Raw genomic sequence first — 18,929 nt, forward strand, 5'->3', positions numbered from 1 at the left:
ATCACGTGGAATGCGCAGCTTTTATGCAGCAAAAGCCTCCGGTCGCTTCAACCCCGCATTTGGACCAGCTGATTCAATCGGAAGCGAATGTTACATCAGTTTTCTGTTAGTGGCACATCAACGTTAGGGGTCAAATGTGAAACCTCCTCGTTCACGGTATCGTGAAATCCGGGTTCGTTTGTGTTAGTAGGACGTGCTGAAGTATCATTAAATGTCGCGTTTTTTTTCATCGAGTTGCTTTAGTTGACGGTGGTGACGAGTTTTCACTGCGATGGCTAAATGTTGTTTGTCCCGCTCTTGGAGCGGTTGCTAAGGAAATCAAATGGTTGAAGGGAAACCCACCGTATCCAATGGTCGGTGTGTGTGTGTGTAGTGTGCGTTGGTAGCGTAGTTTGAACAGCAGTGTGTTGAATGTCAAGCAAATGGTGGCAGCAGGCCGTGCAGTTGTATCTTATCGCTCCCGACACGTGGACAGCGCGTCCCGTGCACTCAATCGGCCCAAGGAACGAAACACGCACCAAACTCCAATGAATTTCCGCCCCGAAATGCGACAAGCTGACCCAACGCCGGGTGTTCGCTGTACGTTTCGCTGGTGATAAGATTATCGCGCGATAAGATTAACAACGATCGTGGTTTGGCGTAGGAATTCCCGCTCGGTGCGTAATGAGTATCGAAGACTTTCGCAAAGGGCCGATATTTGACGCTTTTTTAGGTGTGATAAAACGCTGTCCACGTAGCTCTCGAACGGTGATGGACGTTATCGTATATGGTGTTTCATTCTATACCAGGTTTCTCATGCACTGGTGCGTTTGCAGGGTGAGCAACACTAGTTCTTCATTCGGTTGATTTTCACGGTCACTGGCACATCAGCGCCATCGTACGCGTACGGCAAGGGGACCCCACTACACGTGATTCTGGACATAAAAATAGAAGCTTCCCGGTTTTGCGCAACTAAGAAACACGCCAACGCATCGATATCCGACTGTGGGTGTGTGTGTGTGTGAATGAGTAGTGTGGCATTTGTATAAGTGAAGCGTTTTTCATTGGCTTCTTCTGTGTAACCAATCAATTCGGAAAAGTTGACGCCACCCCGCCCACCCAAAATATAGGGGAACCGCGTGAAAGTGTTTCCTGTGTACGTGACCAGCCCGATCGATAATAATAGCACGCGAGTAGTGTTGAATGAAACCTCGCATACATACATGCACAGGTTGTCTTTCAGTGTGAGGCGCCGGCCGCTTGCATAATATCCGAACCATCCCCCTGACGAGGAGAGAGGGGCTCGTTTTGAAAGACGATAAGACCGATGGTGTGATGTAGTACGTGAAGTTGTGAACAAGAGCGCCCCCCCCCCCCCCCCCTTCATGCAGTGTGTAAGTGTGTGAGAACGTAAACAAAACGGAATGACGTTACCCTTTTTCCGCAAAACGTGGTCGAAACGACCCGGCACACAGGAAAACAGATTCAAATCGGTGACGTGCATAGTTTAACGGTAACGGATTCAAGTTGCTTCAATGCCGTGCCCTGCTAGATAATGGGTACGATTTGGTAATTCCCCCTAAACTAAACTTCTAAAATATCGATTTAAACCATACGTTGATTGATCCAAGTAGGCAGATAGGATGTTCTCGCGCTACTTACTACTAACTCCACATGCAGTATCGTTCACGTTGAAAGTTTCCGTGGTGCGCAAGCGGGGCGCAAGATATCTTGCGTGGTGGAGATTATTGGTATGAGTTAAGTGTTGCGCTCGCGGTTTACAAAATGATTTATACGTCACGATAAGCGTCTGTTAGGGCAAGTAAGCAGATCTTGGACGGTTTGCGTCTCACGTTCAAGGTTGAACAAAAACAATGGCCTCGGGCAAGAAATGCGTTGCATGTCACAAAAAAAAATTGTATGTCAGAATGAAGCTCAAACAAATAAGTGCTTATTCATTGTCAGAATGGAAATATTTCGCTATTGCATATATATGGGCCAAGGGAGGTCCTGTGGTAAAGTCATCTTGTGGTGACTAAGATGCCCGTCATGGGTTCAAGCCTCATATGAACCATCCCTCTAGTGGCAAGGTCTGATTACCCGGCAGCGTGGTACTAACTAAGTCTCGAAAGCCTTTATAGACCGTGTTGGACGTTACGCCAAATAGAAAAAGAAGAAGATATAAATGTGCCGAAGAAACATGATTAGTTCCAATTTTTGACTCACTCGCTTCCTCAGCACCGGTGGTTTAAAAATACATTAGATGACCGCGATGTGTTTTACTGGAGTGCTTTGTAATTGGAAGTTCGCTAACTGGGGTGATTCTCTCTAACTGGGGTAGTTAAAAACTACATAAATGTCAAAACATGAAACATGCGGAATCTTACGAAGAGAAATTCATAGTAAATGTGCATTTTTTAACAAATTTTTCCTCTCAGTTAGCGGTTACCTACTTTGGATTCAATACACCTCTGCCGGGACTTGGAACGGTATGGCGGATAACCTAAACATAAACAAAACGAATATAAGAAACATGACCTCGGCAAAACATGGCCGGCAAAGGGCGTCGTTCGGACGAGTTTGCTGTTACTCAAGTGTTGGTTTGCACTGTGAGAAAAAAAGATAAAGATGCATGGGAAGGTGTGCGTATTTGTGTTTATCAGACGAGAGCAAATTTAACTCAAAGTAGAGAAACCCTCCCTGTGACGAATTCTATGCGTTTAACGCACTCTTTCTTTTTTGCAATAGATTTGGTCAGGAGTAGAAGTAGAATTTGAAGCACTCTGCAGAAGATTTAGTTCTGCTCAGGGGTTTCGTATGATAAGTTTTAAGAAGAAGTTATCTAGTATTTTTGTAAAAAACAACTCTTTTAAATGTTTGTTATACGTTTTGTTTAGTTGGTAAGGGTTTAGATTTACTTCACAAATAACAAGATACTCGATCATTTGCAATTATTCGGTACACTCCCTACACTTATCATTTGCTTACCGGTGGTGGAACTCACTCCCAACCCCACTGGACAACTGTTGCGTTTGCACTGCATGCGTACGATGGTTTACGTTCTACGCCCACCATGCTAACTTCCTTCGGCAAGACGAATGTAACCGACCGACCGCGTGTGCGTTCCTGTTTGCGCATGTGTACTGCGCTGTAGTAACTCAACCAAGCAAAAGCGCTCACACACATACGCGAGTGAACTCACAACCGCTCCTCGAGGAGGGGAGATCTCCCCATTCCCTTTGCGGCTATGTTAGACGGTCAATCGAGTGACCGAGATGTCACGACACCGCGTACGCGCACATCGGTAGTGGCATGCGAGCGACCGAGCTGAGATTCTACTTTCTTCTACTTCTATTTAAAGCTGCTGCCGGGACATGCTCCGATCGCATAACGGCACCGTCGCTTCATTTGCGCTCTGGTCGTCGTCGTTGCGGTTAACGGCGGAGGACCATCTGCTGCTGCTTCCTTCGCATCCCAACTCCTATCGCTTTTTGCGTGTCGAGAAACGGCGACGTGACGGAAACGATCGAAATCGGAACTGATTGTGGTGATAATGTCCCAAAGGTCCCATCGCAGGACGGTTCCATCCGTCGTCCCAGTGTCGTCAAGTGCGTGATCGCAGGAAGTGCAGTGAGAGTGATTGTGATAACCGTGGCTGTTGCCAGGTCAAGTGTCCCGATCTTGATCTGCCACGGACAGTTGATTACGATCAAGGCGATTGTGACCGATCGATAGTTGTGGAAAACAGACTCGTTAAAGGCACAGTGAACCTTGTTCTCCCCGCACAATGACCGAGAACTCGAGAATCGTCAAAGATAGTGTAACGCCCGTGATCGTGAAAGGAGTAGTAGCGGCCACGAATGGGCATCACGCGCAGCTGAACGGTGGTCACGCCGCCCTCGGGAAGGATGGCAAGAAGGTGATCGTACCGTTGCTGGAGGCCGATGCTCACGCAGTGCACGAACCGCCAGACGGTGGCACTCGGGCCTGGCTGGTGATGATCGGTGCATTCCTCTGCAACGGTGTCCTGTTCGGTGTGATCAACACGTACAGCGTAGTGTACCTGAGCCTTCAGAAGCAGCTACAGGCGGTCGGAGACAATGAAGCATCCAGCAAAGCAGGTAAGTGCAGCTGGCCAACGAGTTCTGGACCACGTGGTCAGTGCAATGGAGGCGGATGGTGATTCATGTGTAGCCACGTTATTCGTTACCACGGTATCGGTTTGGGAACTTCAAGTTATGAAGGAAAAGCTACTGCCAATACCGATGGTTTGTTTATAAAATGACGCATTGGTTAAATATGTGTGGTTTGTGCGGCTGGTAAGGGACCGTGTGCCTGTAACGCACATAGCGTAGCGAAAATAACCACTTGTCGTCTGTGTGTTTGGCGCGCCGTGATGGCGTGATCGTACCAGTTGGAAAGTTGGCAAGGGCAAGGTTAGTAGGGGAAAGGGGATGGGGGAATTTCGCGCACAATTCACTGTTTTTTGTTGTTTTGTTTTGTTTCGCTTTGAAAGGTGAACCGTTGCTGATGCAATGATTTCAACGACTTGCCGAATCTGCTTCCGTTGCGTATTCTTTGAGTCTGATTAACGTTAACTAATTTGTGGGACGTGTTTTTGTGTCTCTGAGCGACTGTTTATGGACAAATGACATGACCTGTGTGTGTCTGTCATGCATTCCGGCAGTGTCTAGGCAGTTTTGGTATGTGCTCGAAACCCAAATAAACAAAAACTTCACTTCAGACAGATTGGTTGCTGCCTTTGTGTCGTTTGTGCTGATGATAAGACGGCAGTTGGCGCGTGCAATGGTTTGAGGTTCTTCTGAGGAGGTAAACTGCTGATTATTCCATCATTACACAATGGGTCTTGGGGCGATAGGGACAGGCCTGTCTCGAAGGGAACCAACCCGAGACGACGGGTAGGTCGTTGTAACACTTTCATAAATACTGGACCAGTTGAACGACCGAAACGGCGGGGTAAGTTTTGGCTGGGAAAAATGACCTCCCGTTTAGTGCAGTTACTAGGGATAATTTGTTTGAATTGAACCGTCTTAATGACCAGCCACGGATGAATTGAGTGACAGATTATCTTTACGGCTACTCAGTTTGCACACCGGCTCACCAGGGGCAAGATCACTATTTTATGGCTCCGTTTGTAACAGGCATTAAAGCGCAAGCCTTTGCAAAAGCTTGTTCCCCGGCGGCTCTCCCACCTCTCAGCTCATCCAAGCGGGAGAAATATTGCTGTTGGTGCGCAAAATTTTATGCAAATATAATTCGCATCAAATTAAAACAAATATGCGCGCACACACACTTACACACGCAACCACACTCACCTGGTAGGCACATCTCCCTAAAGGGGAGGAGAGACTTTGAGCCAGGTATGGTGTAAACAACTTTTTTTTTGTGCTGTCGCCCACTTCACGCGCACTCCAGATGTGATTGTGTGTTGCCAAGGAGGAGGACACATCCTGCACTTACTGTTGGTTACATTACGATTATTGCACCGGTTGGTCTCTCCGTCCGATTGTTATCTCATACAAACGAGACCTGTAGAATGTGTAGTAGATACGAGATTATCGCTCGAGTGGTCTGGTGGAAGGCACACGCGGCCACTTTGAATACTGCCAGCTACAGGGGGAAGATTAACAATTTGGAAGCTTTAGCTAGACGACCGCGTCAAGGGCTTCGAAGGGCGGTGACGATGTTGATGTTGGCTTGATTGACAGTGATCGATCATCATTGTTGATTTTGTAGTCAATTTTCAATCGGCCATTTAAAGAGCGACTACGTGAGTGCGAAATTTGACCCCCACAAAACAATGCACTTAACGAGACACGGATCTAGACTAGGGATATGCGCTTTATTCGACTAGATAAGAGAGAGTTAGAGTAAGAAGCATCGTTCAGGCGTAAAAAAATCCGATCCTACCTTTTATCTCCAACCCGGCGATTACCTGTTTGTCACAGCGCATAATAAATACCGCGTACACCAAGAATGTGTGAAGAGAGCGAGCCCCCAAAAAATAATTCTTAGCGTCGCGCATCATAACGCGCAACCGGGAACACGACTCGGCAAAGCAAACAAAATCAATGTTTCAAAAAGAAGAAAGACATCTACTTCTCGCCTACGGTGAGTCCATTTCCGCTGTCCACCTAGCGTATAAGTGCAGACAAGCAAACAGACAAGAAAAACCCTTGCAAACCGATAATAAAAATAGATTCCTCTCGATTTTGCGTCTCACGTTGGGGTCGTTGGGCTAACCCAGGGAGTGGGTAGAGATGAGAGAGACGGTGAGTATGTACGAGCAAGCATGTTACGAGCACTTCAATCAACAAACCGTTGTGTACTCTCCATGGTTGACAAATTTTCGCACAATTTTACCATTTTTCTACAATGATCTTGAAGGCATAAAAAAGGTTGACGCAGTTTTTAATGGCTGCCATAAGGTGCCATAATGTTGTGTACGCAGATTCGTTCCATTTGTGGTGAAAATAACGAGCAGAGGAAAAGCTAGGAATTTCTTGACAAGTGTCAATCATGGTACGATTGGGGCTTGCTGCTGTCGACGTCATCATTCGCCATTGACGTTCGTTAATCGTGTGTGTCTAAAGTATTTGTGTTCTTCGAAACAAAGGAACTACAAAAACTGAGCTCTATAGAGTTTAGAACTTATGATGCCTTGATCGATACATTCAAGGCGGATGTATTCGGCTTTCAACTTTTTCCAACTTTCAACAACGACTTTTCATGCCATCTGCCTAAACTCCATATCTATTAGCACGCTTCTACGTCTCATACCGTTTAATAACGCAACCTTCACCCCTTGTATTGATGTTGTGCAACAAATAAAGAATGAGAAAGAAAAAAAACTAACAACCAAACCCATATCTCTTCTCGCTTTTTCATTTCGATTGATCAGATGAGAGCATCCTCATCGCCCCGTACGTGCGACAGTTCAATTGAAAGATTATTCGATTGATCGATTTTTCCTTCTGACTTAGCGTATACGCTTCGATGATGGTATCGATAGACATGCCTGATGGCATACCCGAGTCACTTTAACAATTGTCTAAATTTGGTTCCTTTAATTTTCATTAACAGGTCATAATATTTTAAAACATCGAAGCTGGTTAGTTTCGTTTCATTACATTCGTGCGCGCCGGAATAAACATCGCTGCAAAAAAGGCAGGAAAATCAAAAGCATCACCGAGCCAGCTGCCGGTTACAAAAACATGGAAACCCCACAATATAGTCTGCAACAAAAAAAATGAAGCGATTTTCAGATTGTTTTTAAAGAAAACACCCCTTAAATGGCAATGGAAATGTCACTGCGCCTACCGCTTCGTTACCGCGACCTAAGCACGCACCGCGTGCTGCGCCCTTTGCGTATAACAACTTTTGCTAAGCGATTGCAAAACAACCTCTTGCAACCTTGTGCAAAAAGCAAAAAAAAAGCGCACTGGCAAACGTTTAACCACCACGCAGTCCGGTATTTGTTTTGAGCCGGTTGCCCTAAACATGTTTGATCTTTTAAATAATTCATTGCGTGGAACAACAGATACTGCCACAGCCACTGTATTGCGTATTTAGTCACGTGGTTTAAACAATTTATATCACGAGCTGCACTTCCTACATGCCAGCAAGGTGTCTGGTAGTTCTGTATTGGAATGTGGTGGATAGAGTGGGGCGTTGCAATGGGCGTTCTGCTGCTAACAGTTCAGTTGACGATTGAGCGGGATGTTGAATGGGTGGTTCTGGTTTGAAATAGGAAAAGCAACACAATGTTTCCCTAAACGTTGTATGATAAGGAGGAAGAATACCTCTCGCTCCGAAACATTACGCCGTTAGGTGTATCCATTTAAATTCCACTTCCAAAAAAAAGCGTTCCAACTTTATCTTAGCTATTTAAACAATATTTCAACAATTGCGCAAGACGCATGACATGTATTTGCTGTACGCACCTGCCAATGCGAATGGATTTTTAAACGTGGCAAGAATATCTTGTAATCACTTCCGTTTCGTTACGCCGTTTTGAACCTGGGACAGTGTCCCACCGGCTTCATCATACATTGTTGTGTCTATCGACCACCGTGGCCACAAAGTTGTATGGGGTTGTACCATATTTATAGCTCACCGTTGATGCACTGTCCGCCCGTTTTGTTTACCTGCTTGCATGCGGCCAAACAGTTTCAATGTGTATTTCCACTCTAGTTATATGGCTTCTAGAGTCGAAAGTGTTGGAAGTTGAAGTAACAACATCCAAAAACCACAACAGCACATTGGCTATATGCGCTATCTGGTGTGAGCTCGCTGCTAGATGAAGCCACTCTTGCACAGAATAATCATTTGCTGCAAGAATACATATTACATAGCTCATTTTACACCTTTTCTCCCACCAGTGACCCGACCCGAATGGTTAAATCAACCGATACTGGCGTCCCGGCCGGTACTGGTGGTGCGGATTATGTTTCATTTCCGTCTGGTCGTATGGAAAACGGTGGAAATGTCACTAATTCGTACAAAGTGACGAGCCCTCCGGGACATACTATGGTTGGAACGAAGAGACACACGCGCAAAAAGAATCCGTACATTTGTCGTTGTGCTTTGTCGGTCGGTTCCTGAACGTTAAATCCAATTACAATATCAATAAATCATAACATAATTTCTTCATTCCGCATTCTGTGAGTTGGAGATGCTTCAACGAACTTGTTATGCACACGATGCTCAAGGCATGTCTTTTTGGTTGGATCAGAAGTTGAGGAAATTTGGTCTCAGCGGCAAAAGAAAATCATTCCCAAAAGTTGATGACCCACTGCTACGTGGCAGCCATTTGTTTGAAGTAAAAATGCTTCAAATTAACTAAACTTAACGAAAGCGAACTTATTCGATGTCAACGATCTTAGTGGTTCAGTGGAACGTACCACAATGGAGGAAGTGAGCCATGATAATGATACAGAACTAGGCGCTGGAGCCATTTGTTTGAAGTACACATGCTTCAAATTAACGAATCTTAACGAAAGCGAACTTGTTCGATGTCAGCGATCTTAGTGGTTCAGTGGAACGTACAACAAAGGAGGAAGTGAGCCATGATAATGATACAGAACTAGGCGCTGGAGCCATTTGTTTGAAGTACACATGCTTCAAATTAACGAAACTTAACGAAAGCGAACTTGTTCGATGTCAGCGATCTTAGTGGTTCAGTGGAACGTACAACAAAGGAGGAAGTGATAGCCATGATAATAATACAGAACTAGGCGCTGGAGCGGGTGAACCGCATGGTTGTTGTTATTGTTATTGAGAGCAATTAAGTTCATATGCCGCGGAGTGTGGGTTCTAGGTTCAAAGCGTACCGAAGGTTGTTTGAGCTGCAGTGTGTGCGTTTTTTGGACAAACATGATCTCTCTTCCTCTTTCTATAGAAGCGTTTGCCGCTCAATTATGTTGATTTGGCTTCATTTCTTCACGGGTGCAGCAAACAGACCCAATTGGGGTTATGGTGGAAGGCTCCGGGAAAGCTTACGGATATGGTTTATTTATTTGTTTGTACCATGTTTTATTCTTGATTTACACACTAATCCCTTTTCTCGTTTCCAGCACTCGTCGGTTCGTTGACGATCGGCACGACCTTTCTGCTATCCCCCGTATCCGGTATCCTGACGGACAAGATTGGGCTGCGGCGAACAACCTTCATTGGTGGGCTGCTAACATGCAGCGGCATGTTCCTGTCGTCCTTCTTCACGGATAACGTTACCGCACTGTATTTCACGTACGGTATCATGTTTGGGTTGGGAGCGGCACTGGCTTATACTCCGTCCCTCGCTATTCTCGGTCACTATTTCAAGCGCTACCTAGGGCTGGTGAATGGCATTGTAACGGCAGGCTCGAGCGTGTTCACCGCCATCATGCCCATCTGTCTCGACTATCTGGTCGAACATACCGGGCTGAAAACGTCCTTCCGCATACTGGCCGTCATCTCGAGCTTTGTGATATTCTGTGCAATGCTGTACAAACCACTACAACCTCCGCCACCACCGCCGAAGGTAAAACCGGGCCGCTCGGCCGTCAACACGTTCCTCCGTTCATTCATCAACTTTGACAACTGGAAGAAGAAGCGATACATCATCTGGGCGGTTTCGATCCCCATCGCACTGTTCGGGTACTTTGTGCCGTACGTTCATATGGGAAAGTTTGTGCAGGACAATTTCCCGGGGAAGGGCGAAAATCTGCCTGTAATGTGCATTGGCATCACGTCCGGATTAGGACGACTGCTGTTCGGATTCATTGCTGATATGCCACGCGTAAACAGAGTGCTGCTGCAGCAAATGTCGTTCGTGCTGATCGGTACGCTGACGATGTGTTTACCGGCGACCGGTTCGTTCCCGCTGCTGCTGGCCATTGCCCTGGCGATGGGTCTGTTCGATGGGTGCTTCATCTCACTGCTAGGACCGATCGCGTACGATATCTGTGGACCGCGCGGCGCAACGCAAGCGATCGGATTTCTGCTCGGGATGTGCTCACTGCCCCTGACGCTTGGACCGCCAGTTGCGGGCATGCTGTATGATCAGACCGGTTCGTACAAACTGCCCTTCATTCTGGCCGGTATTCCACCGCTGTTCGGTGCTAGCACCATGTTCCTTATACGCTGCGTCAAGGATGAGGCCTCGAAGCAGCAAACGATGACGACGGAACCGAAGCTGGAACCGTTGGCACACACTGCCTGGGACTGCGGTAAGAAACGAAATGTGTGAATGTGGAATGTGTGAGAGAAATAACAAAACATTATAATCTAACCTTTCTCTCTAACCCTCTCCTCCAGAAAACCCAACGGATGGTAAACCGATAAATGGACAGCTACATCACGAGCGCCGGGCAACGTTGGCCAGTTCAGGTATTAATGCAAAATCTCCACTACTCACTCACGCTTCTGTGTCGTCCCTGATACTGGAAGCCTACATTGCGGACAATCCGGTGTTTCGACTGTATGCCGAACGCAAGTACTGCTACGGTATCCTCTGACCGCCGCACCTCCGTAGCTCGGCTACCAGTGATTGCAATATGCTTCGTGTGCTAACATCCATAATCGCAAACCAGTGTAGCGCTTTCGTCTCTATTCGCTTGCTTGTTAATCTTAGCTTTTAGTTCGCATTTGCTTCCCCCCCCCCCCCCCCCCCGTTCTGTGTTTATCAATCTGTCCAATTGGGTTTTAGCGATAGTGAGATGGCGGTAAACTGTCCCTGGTAGTAATTGGTGGTTCAATAGTTTTTGCTGAACCTTTTGTCGCTGTTGATTAGGGTGCGCTATCGTTTCCGGGCAGGATCGAGAACATTTTTCGGCTGCTTCCAGAGCCTACATTCCGCGCGGTGCGTCTAGTGCGCATTGTTAAGGCAACCGATCAGGGTTTTGTGCGAACGGCTCAGTATTATGTATGATCTTTTGACCATGGGGTAAAAGGGTACGGAAGCCTGATTACCTCACGCGGCTGCAGGCGTTGAGCCGCACGTTGCAGGCAGAACCCCGACGCCTCCGTCCGCGCGCGTATTGTAGATAGCGGGATTGCGGTCAGCGCGATTAACCATTTTGGGGCGGCACAGCGCAGCATCGAAGATGCATCTGTGTACCGAGTATAAACAGACTGGTGTAAACAGAGTGCTATCTTACAACAAGGCTCCCGAGAACCTTGCCTAACATATTCCACACTGTGTAGTGCTTTATCTGTTCACTGTTTTCCGCTTTGTAGCTCCGCTTGTTTTTTTTTTAATTTCGTTATTTGCGTTTTTTGTTGTATTGTTTTGCTTTGTATTTGTTGTCTTATTTTGTCTTACTATATTATTCCGGTTACGTATTGCCGTTGTTGTTGTTGATCTTTTGTAAATATTCCCCACAAAATGATAAGCACCATTTTAATTGCCTCACTTTTTTGGATGAATTTTATTCCAGAATCACTCACAGCGGAAAAAAATGAAACGGGTTAGGCTGGGTGTGTGTATGTGTGTGTGTGTGTGTGTGTGTGTGTGTGTGTGTGTGTGTGTGTGTGTGTGTGTGTGTTTGCGCTGATTGCGATCAGGCCACCAGCCTCAGGCTCGTTCCAGATAGTTCGCTGGTGGAGGGGCACGCAGGGCTTAACTAGCTCGCAAACCATGGTTTTGCAGGATGTTTTGTAAAGAAGCAATTCTAGGTCGCGCGCAATACCACGTATGATCGAAAGACGGGTTTGTTACTTCACACCATATGTAGGAAGTGCCAGAGTGGATTAAAAAACATCGCGCATTGTTCAATTTTGTGTAGATAGTTAGATACAGTGACTAGATACAGAAATATCACCAAAATAAAAAAGAAAATGTTAACCTGCGCACGCCCTTACATGCAGCCAAAATGTGTGGATCGGTCACGGCATAGCCGGATGATGTTCGCATGCAGCATTTCGTGAATAATATACACGGTCCAGGTACAGATATAGAAAAATAGAGAGATAGACACAGAGATAGAGAGCAAGAGGGAGATGGAGAGAGAGAGCGTGAGAAAGAGAGAGAGAGAGAGAGGCAAACAGAGAGAGGATATATATATATATATATATATATATATATATATATATATATATATATATATATATATACATATATATATATGTATATATATATATATATATATATATATATATATATATATATATATATATATATATATATATATATATATATATATATATATATATGTATATATATATATATATATATATATATATATATATATATATATATATATATATATATATATATATATATATATATATATATATTTATATATATATATATATATATATAAAGCAAAATTGAAAGAAAGAGAGAGGGAGTGAGAGAGAGAGAGAGTTACGCTTTTGTACAATATTTATGTTTTAGTAAATAGGATGTTATTCTTTAACAGGGAAAACGAGATTCTTTGTTTTTAGGATAGAGGAGTTTAATCAAACTGAATGCAGCATGCGCAGCGTTAGTGCGTGGAAAGGAAATTAAATCGAATCTTAAGCTACTGTAGTACAGAGTAATTTTGTCGGGCAAATTGTTGTATCACTTATCCGAAACATAACAAGGGCTATTTTAAATTACAAAAAAAAGTATACTACACGTGGATTTTTCCGCATACTGCTAACGGTTCGTCGAATCAATAAAACTGGCTAGTTACACTGTTGTTGCAATAGATGGCGCTACTGTCTATGGTTTGTGTCTAAGGTGGCTGTCGCTGAGATTGTTTGTAACAATTTTTTTCATTCTTGTATCATTTCGCGTATTTCCGTAAAAAATTTTGGATTACAAAGTTTTTTGAAGTAAATTTTAAACACTGATAAGAAATAATTCTTCGGAACCCTTTCTTGAATTTCTTTCTTTCGTTTCGCTATTCAAGCTATGTAGAGAAATGGTGTAGATGTTAAATAAAAAATGTATAATTCAATTGCAATGCAGAACATTTGTAAGAACAATTAGAAATCACAATCGAGAATCAGTTCGAAAATGTTTTCTAAACGCAACCAGCTAACACAACTGATAACAACTGACAAGAGAGCCGTACCGTAAAATTACTCAAAACCGCAAGACAGTTTCTGGTAGAAATCTACAGGACTCAGACCAGAAAAGGAAATAAATCGACAAAACGACAAATAAAATTACCTCCTTCATGCTAGTAACCCGACAATGATCGCAATCAATCATCGGTTTTGTTGTCTTTTATTTTTAATGGGTTTTTCCTTTCTCAATTTTGTTAGACTTCTTCTTCTCATCGATAGTTTTCTCCCCGCTAACTCCCAGCCGAACCTAGCGAAAGGGGTTTAAAACAATGAACCATGCTTTGTAAATTTTCTTTTCTACGCTCTAGTTGAAGTCTTCCTCTTCCTTCTTCAGTCACGGGGCTGATGTTAGGGTACGTTTCTCTTTACGCTTCCTTGATCCTCGTGTTTGTTCTATTTACTGTTTCGTTTCATTATTCATTTCAACCATTTTTTCGCCTGTTCTTTCTGCAATTGTCCTCGGCGGACTAACAAAAGTTCAATGCAAGGTAGACTAAGTATCCTGTATTACTCCAGCCCCAGTATGTACTGCTGCTGCAGCGAAGTGTGTGTCTGTTTGGTTGTTTGATTGTTTGTTGTGTGTTATGTTATGTCAGGTGCAAATTGTGTTTGTTGTTTCTCTCTTTGTATTATTTATTCCTCCGTTGTACACACAACGGGTATATGGTTACACTTTGATTGTGGTAGTTTGTTGCATTTTGTGGTATCATTTTTTCATTTATTTTATTTCGTTTAATGTAAAGGTTTTTGTAATTAATTTGCTACGATAGTATACTATGGATGAAATGGAATTTTCTCCCCACCGTCCGATAAATATGCAGTTTAGTGTTGTCGTGTGCGACACTTTGTCAAACTTTTTGCCTCTTGTTTTTGTATGCATTCATAATAGATGTTTATGTTATATATATATATGGTATGGATTTCTTACTATACCTAAAAAACTATTTACCTCTGAGCCAGTTTCTTGTCATGTTATCATGCGTGCGCGGTTTGTGCCGATCCGCGTCGATTAATTAGGGGAAGCAGTTTATACGATGAAATATGCCAAACGTGCATTAGCCTCTCCTACATAGATACGACCTTGCTGTATAATGGAGCCTCAATTTTGTGTAGTACATGTATATGCGCTTAGTAAATTTCGTATGAATATAGACCTCAAATATATAAATATTTCAATGCATTAAATTCTCTTCATCATCATCAGTATCATCATTTAGCTGTGCCTTTCACATGTTTTTTTAAAATCGTGGTAGTAATGTATACGAGTTTACAACGAGCAATACATGGATGTCTTCTGCAATGGTAGCCATTCAACGTCTAGAAAAGTGAGTAGTAGTAAGAAGAGCAATACAGCAATTAACCGCCTCGTTTGTTGAAAACTGTTTGTGCTGCATAGTGGTACTGACGAAACGAAATGTCCACCGAACGTAACGGCAGCTATTCGAAAGACACGCAAATGCTTAATGTGTGAGCCTAAGCGTGACTTCCAAACCTGCCAATGTACCTCTCCATTTTATCCTAAAACAACAGTGCGGTGCAACTTAGACAAAGCGGTGAAAGGTAAGATGGAATTGCTACTCATGTCGTGTCATCCGTTTTGCGGGAGATGCCCTGGAGCAGCGAGTTCCATCAAAAGCAGCGCTGTATGATGTGCCTCATCAATGGGGAAAAAGGGGTTTTCTTTGATTCTTGCTTGTGTATCGTTAGAAATGATTAGTTGCGTTACAATAATTGGTAAGTACAATAATAATTAACACATATGGTACATTGATTTTTGTAGTATCCGGTATTTCGTGAGCCTTGGGACATGTTGTGCATGTTTTTTTTGTGTGCGTCCAGGACGGGTCCTTTCTCTCAAAATGCGCATGTATCGGTATCGGGGATGTGATGCTTTAGGCGGCCGCTTGAATGATGCCTCCCTGCTGATGCGACTGAGCGCCACATGATGCATCGCCCGGCTTGCAACCGACGACGGCTGCTGGAGAAGGTGCCTGCGTCACGCTACGCTTTTTCTTCGACACCATAAAGCGCTTCTGCGGCATGTATGCTAAAAGAAAACAAGTAATTAGAGGAAATTTGCTTTGATTTTGGCGGACACAAGAACAAAGTGAAAGAAAACGACTAAATGTATGCAAAACGCAGAACAAAATCATGCGATTGCGTATGTCATTCAACATAATCAATTAACTCGTGGTTACGATTAAAACGATCGGTTTGAGTAACAAAACAACAAAAAAGCGTCTCTAAAAAGCTATAAATCCCAGCGCGGTTCACCTATTCGCGATATTAAGATAACTGATTTAATTAACAACATTAATAAGTATATTATTGAGAGTTTATAGGCGCAACAAAATGTTCAAAAGATAACTCAAATCTGGTACTTTATCAGATTTAGCTTGTGTAATATGATGATCGTACATACACGTTCTTTAATCCTGTCACGTTTCGGTTCTCCTAATTTGCTGCAGTAACGCCTTATTTACTTATTATGTGTCTTTCGGGTGTTTTCAATAAATGTGTCACAATTGTTTTTATATGTACGGTGTGACCTGAACTCTTCCGGGTATGTTGTTATGGTATGACCTAATTTGCTGAATGTGTTATAATGAATTAACACAGTCATTAACTCGTACGACTTAACAACATGCCCATCGTGGGTTCTAGCCCCGAATAGACCGTGCCCCCATACGTAGGACTGACTATCCTGCTATGGTAACAATAAGTAACTGAAAGCCAAGCTCACTTCACTAGTGGGTACAGGCAGGCCTTGACCGACAACGGTTGTTGTGCCAAAGAAGAAGAAGAAGTTATAATGAATGTGTTCCAATAGTGTGGATTGGCTTTCCGAAGTGTGTTACAATGTGTCTATAGTTGATAGTGTGGTTTATAATAAGTTCTGTATTGTAGATATGCTACACTTGCTTAGCTCTGCTCCATTACTGCTGCTTACATTACGTAACAACGCTTACCATTGATCGAGCCCACGGTTTTGCCATCGTTAAGCACACCAAGCGCATCCAGATCGGCCATTGGAATACCCATGTAGTCAACCGATGGTTCCGTCCAACCGTTCATCCACTCGCCAGCATCATCGTACGCGTAACCATCGCCACCTGCACCGCCACCACCTCGCGCTCCGAGCAGCTGCTCCAGGGCCAGCGGTAGTGCAACGTCCGGATACATTCCATTTGGAGCGTAGGCCAACACATCGTTCGTCTGATCGTCCGGGATGTACTCGGGCAGGGGTGATAGCGGTCGGTAGGGATCGCGTGAATCCATCAGCGCAAGCAGCGAGAACACTTCGGCTGGTGACAACTTACCCGTGCTGCGCTTTAAGCTGGAACGAGAAAATGGCAGGGAAAAAAACTCACGTGAGTGGTATTGCTTTTGGTTATAATTAATAATTAATCCCACTAGGGGATTCAAAGAGCCTTTTGAAGATGGAAGGGATGCGCCAGTTGTGTGTTAAATAAAATCACATCACGAACAGCTTTCAAGAGCTTCTCTCAGCTTTATGCTAGCTTGGGTTTGCATTAATGTTCCTGAAAACATGAGCTTATACTGACACTACAGCTCCACTTGAAACCGTCGAAATTAATTACCAGCATTGTAATGCAATCACTGATAGGAAGCACACATATGTATCAATTCCGCAAACTGGATTTGGACGACGAGAACGACAACGGGAGGACATTGGACGTGGATTGCAAAGCTGCTTTAAAAACTTTGTACCAAAAATGATTCATTTTTACGAACAACAGGCGTGTGAGGAAACTTTCAACCACATGTGTTTCTGGCTGACATGTGTGAAGCTTCTGTACGAGAATATGTGTATGTATGCAATAATGTAACCTAAGCTAAGCTTTAGCACTTCGTTCAATTCGTTCCATATAGTAAAAAAAATCTTCATCGCCTTGGGCAAAGCAATCCATCAATTCACTCCACAGGTGATCTTTCTCGACTGTCCTTCTCATCCCTCGAAAATCCATCTTCCAAATGGTTCCTAGCTTCAATCTGAGTTCATCGATAAAAGTGACATTCTCTTTTGCAATGGATGGCACAAGAAAGGCACAACGTCAACAGCAGCAGCAACGTGCCACTAAAAAACTGGTAGCCTTTCTGCCGAAATGAACATTTAATTCGATTGCCGAGTGGAGTGTGGTTCAATAATGGAATCCCGCAGCGTTATCATGTCGTGTAACGGTGGGCCGACCAGAGGCCGACTGAAATGGCCGTACCTTAATTCAATTCTAGATTTGCTGTCCAGCTATCCACTGGCATTGTCACTGGAGCAATGATGGGAGCGAATCAGGGCAGAGAATGGGATCAATCGTCTTCGATCCGTAACGAGAAGAAGAGGGGTCGCGGCATACGCCCTTCCCACACATGAAAATGGGCAGTGTGTTGGACAGAAAGCACCTGTCTGGTTAGCACAGCCGATCATTTGATTCGTTAGCAACAAACTAATAGCTGGAAATCTGTTCACTCAAGTGTGCTCGCGTGCTGCTCTGTTGCAAGTTGACTCCGTTTTAATTAGGACATTCGACATCGTGCTGTGGCGTTGGTGTTGGAAAACAACTGTTAAGACGCTTCTTGGTGTGATAATTGATCACAGCACAATACACACCTTGCCAACCAGTCCTTGGAAAAGTGCTGAAAGGTTAATGGGTTTAGTGCAAACAGCGCTGTCTGCACTCGAAGCAATAGGGGCAGCTTGGATGCATGAAAGGGGAAGCTTGGGTCTTGAGATACGGAAAGCAAAACAAAAATGGCACCTTTTCCAATAACAAACTTTCTCCCCGTAAGCACCATTGCCGTCATGCATTACGATAACATGTCTTTTAAGATATCTAATTACTGTACTGTGTAATTCAGTAGTGATGGTGGATGATATCTTTGCAGATAAACACACAAAGCTAGCTATTGTAGGGTACAATCAGGGAGGGATGACGAAGAAGAAATGGGTGACCCTTTCGTGTCTCCCATAGAGGTTCATTAGTGTGATGACAAGTGTGTTATTCTCCATGAAACACACACACACATACACACAATGCAGAACGTCTGTTCGGTCACTGTAATCAAGAAATCGTTGTCTAGCCTCTTGTAGCACTTGGATTTTAGGGTTGAACTGTTTGTATCTTTTTTGATGTGGTGTGAACGACAACAAGTTGGACCTAGAATAATAAGGATGAGACATTTTGATAGAGAGATGTAAGTGTGCATTGTAGTTTTTATATTTTATACAACTTTCGAAGGATGTTTGTACTATACTACATTGTCTAATTCGCTCTCAAAAAGAAACAATCATGCTCATAATACAAAGCACATCGATTTGTCATTTAATTGTATCCCGAATCGATGCCACTAGACCGACCGATATACAACATCGG

The 18,929-nt window shown here is 43.9% G+C and overlaps 2 protein-coding genes across 10 annotated transcripts in view; one reads left to right on the forward strand and one right to left on the reverse strand.

Annotated features, from left to right (window-relative positions):
* Nucleotides 1–102: 102 nt before the first annotated feature.
* LOC1278222 (monocarboxylate transporter 10) lies at nt 103–12,443 on the forward strand. Of its 8 annotated transcripts, none has more exons than XM_061653214.1 (5): nt 103–816; nt 3,341–4,100; nt 9,576–10,709; nt 10,798–10,869; nt 11,919–12,443. In XM_061653214.1, exons 2-5 carry the CDS (start codon nt 3,767–3,769, stop codon nt 11,951–11,953), a joined length of 1,575 nt encoding a protein of 524 aa, XP_061509198.1. In that variant the 5' UTR covers nt 103–816; nt 3,341–3,766; the 3' UTR covers nt 11,954–12,443. The 8 variants fall into 8 exon arrangements, with proteins under 8 accessions (XP_061509198.1, XP_061509196.1, XP_061509199.1 ...); XM_061653215.1 differs by having other exon boundaries at nt 132–1,538; XM_061653216.1 differs by having other exon boundaries at nt 225–656.
* A 1,207-nt stretch (nt 12,444–13,650) lies between these two features.
* Nucleotides 13,651–18,929, reverse strand: part of LOC133392691 (uncharacterized) — a 30,199-nt gene continuing 24,920 nt past the window's right edge. For both annotated transcript variants that reach the window (XM_061653246.1, XM_061653244.1), the window contains 2 exons: nt 16,509–16,876; nt 13,651–15,586 (listed from right to left, as the gene is read on the reverse strand). In XM_061653246.1, coding sequence (XP_061509230.1) covers nt 15,432–15,586; nt 16,509–16,876 — 523 coding nt within the window. In that variant the 3' untranslated portion in view covers nt 13,651–15,431. The remainder of the gene's footprint in view (nt 15,587–16,508; nt 16,877–18,929) is intronic.

Source organism: Anopheles gambiae, chromosome 3, assembly GCF_943734735.2.
Source record: "Anopheles gambiae chromosome 3, idAnoGambNW_F1_1, whole genome shotgun sequence".
Taxonomy (NCBI): Eukaryota; Metazoa; Arthropoda; class Insecta; order Diptera; family Culicidae; genus Anopheles; species Anopheles gambiae.

Bases quoted from the DNA above. Each gene is read 5' to 3' on its own strand.
- LOC1278222 (XM_061653212.1), top strand. From the start codon at position 3,767: ATGACCGAGAACTCGAGAATCGTCAAAGATAGTGTAACGCCCGTGATC. The intron at 4,101-9,575 runs GTAAGTGCAGCT...TCTCGTTTCCAG, and splicing joins TGAAGCATCCAGCAAAGCAG to CACTCGTCGGTTCGTTGACG. The intron at 10,710-10,797 runs GTAAGAAACGAA...CCTCTCCTCCAG, and splicing joins ACACACTGCCTGGGACTGCG to AAAACCCAACGGATGGTAAA.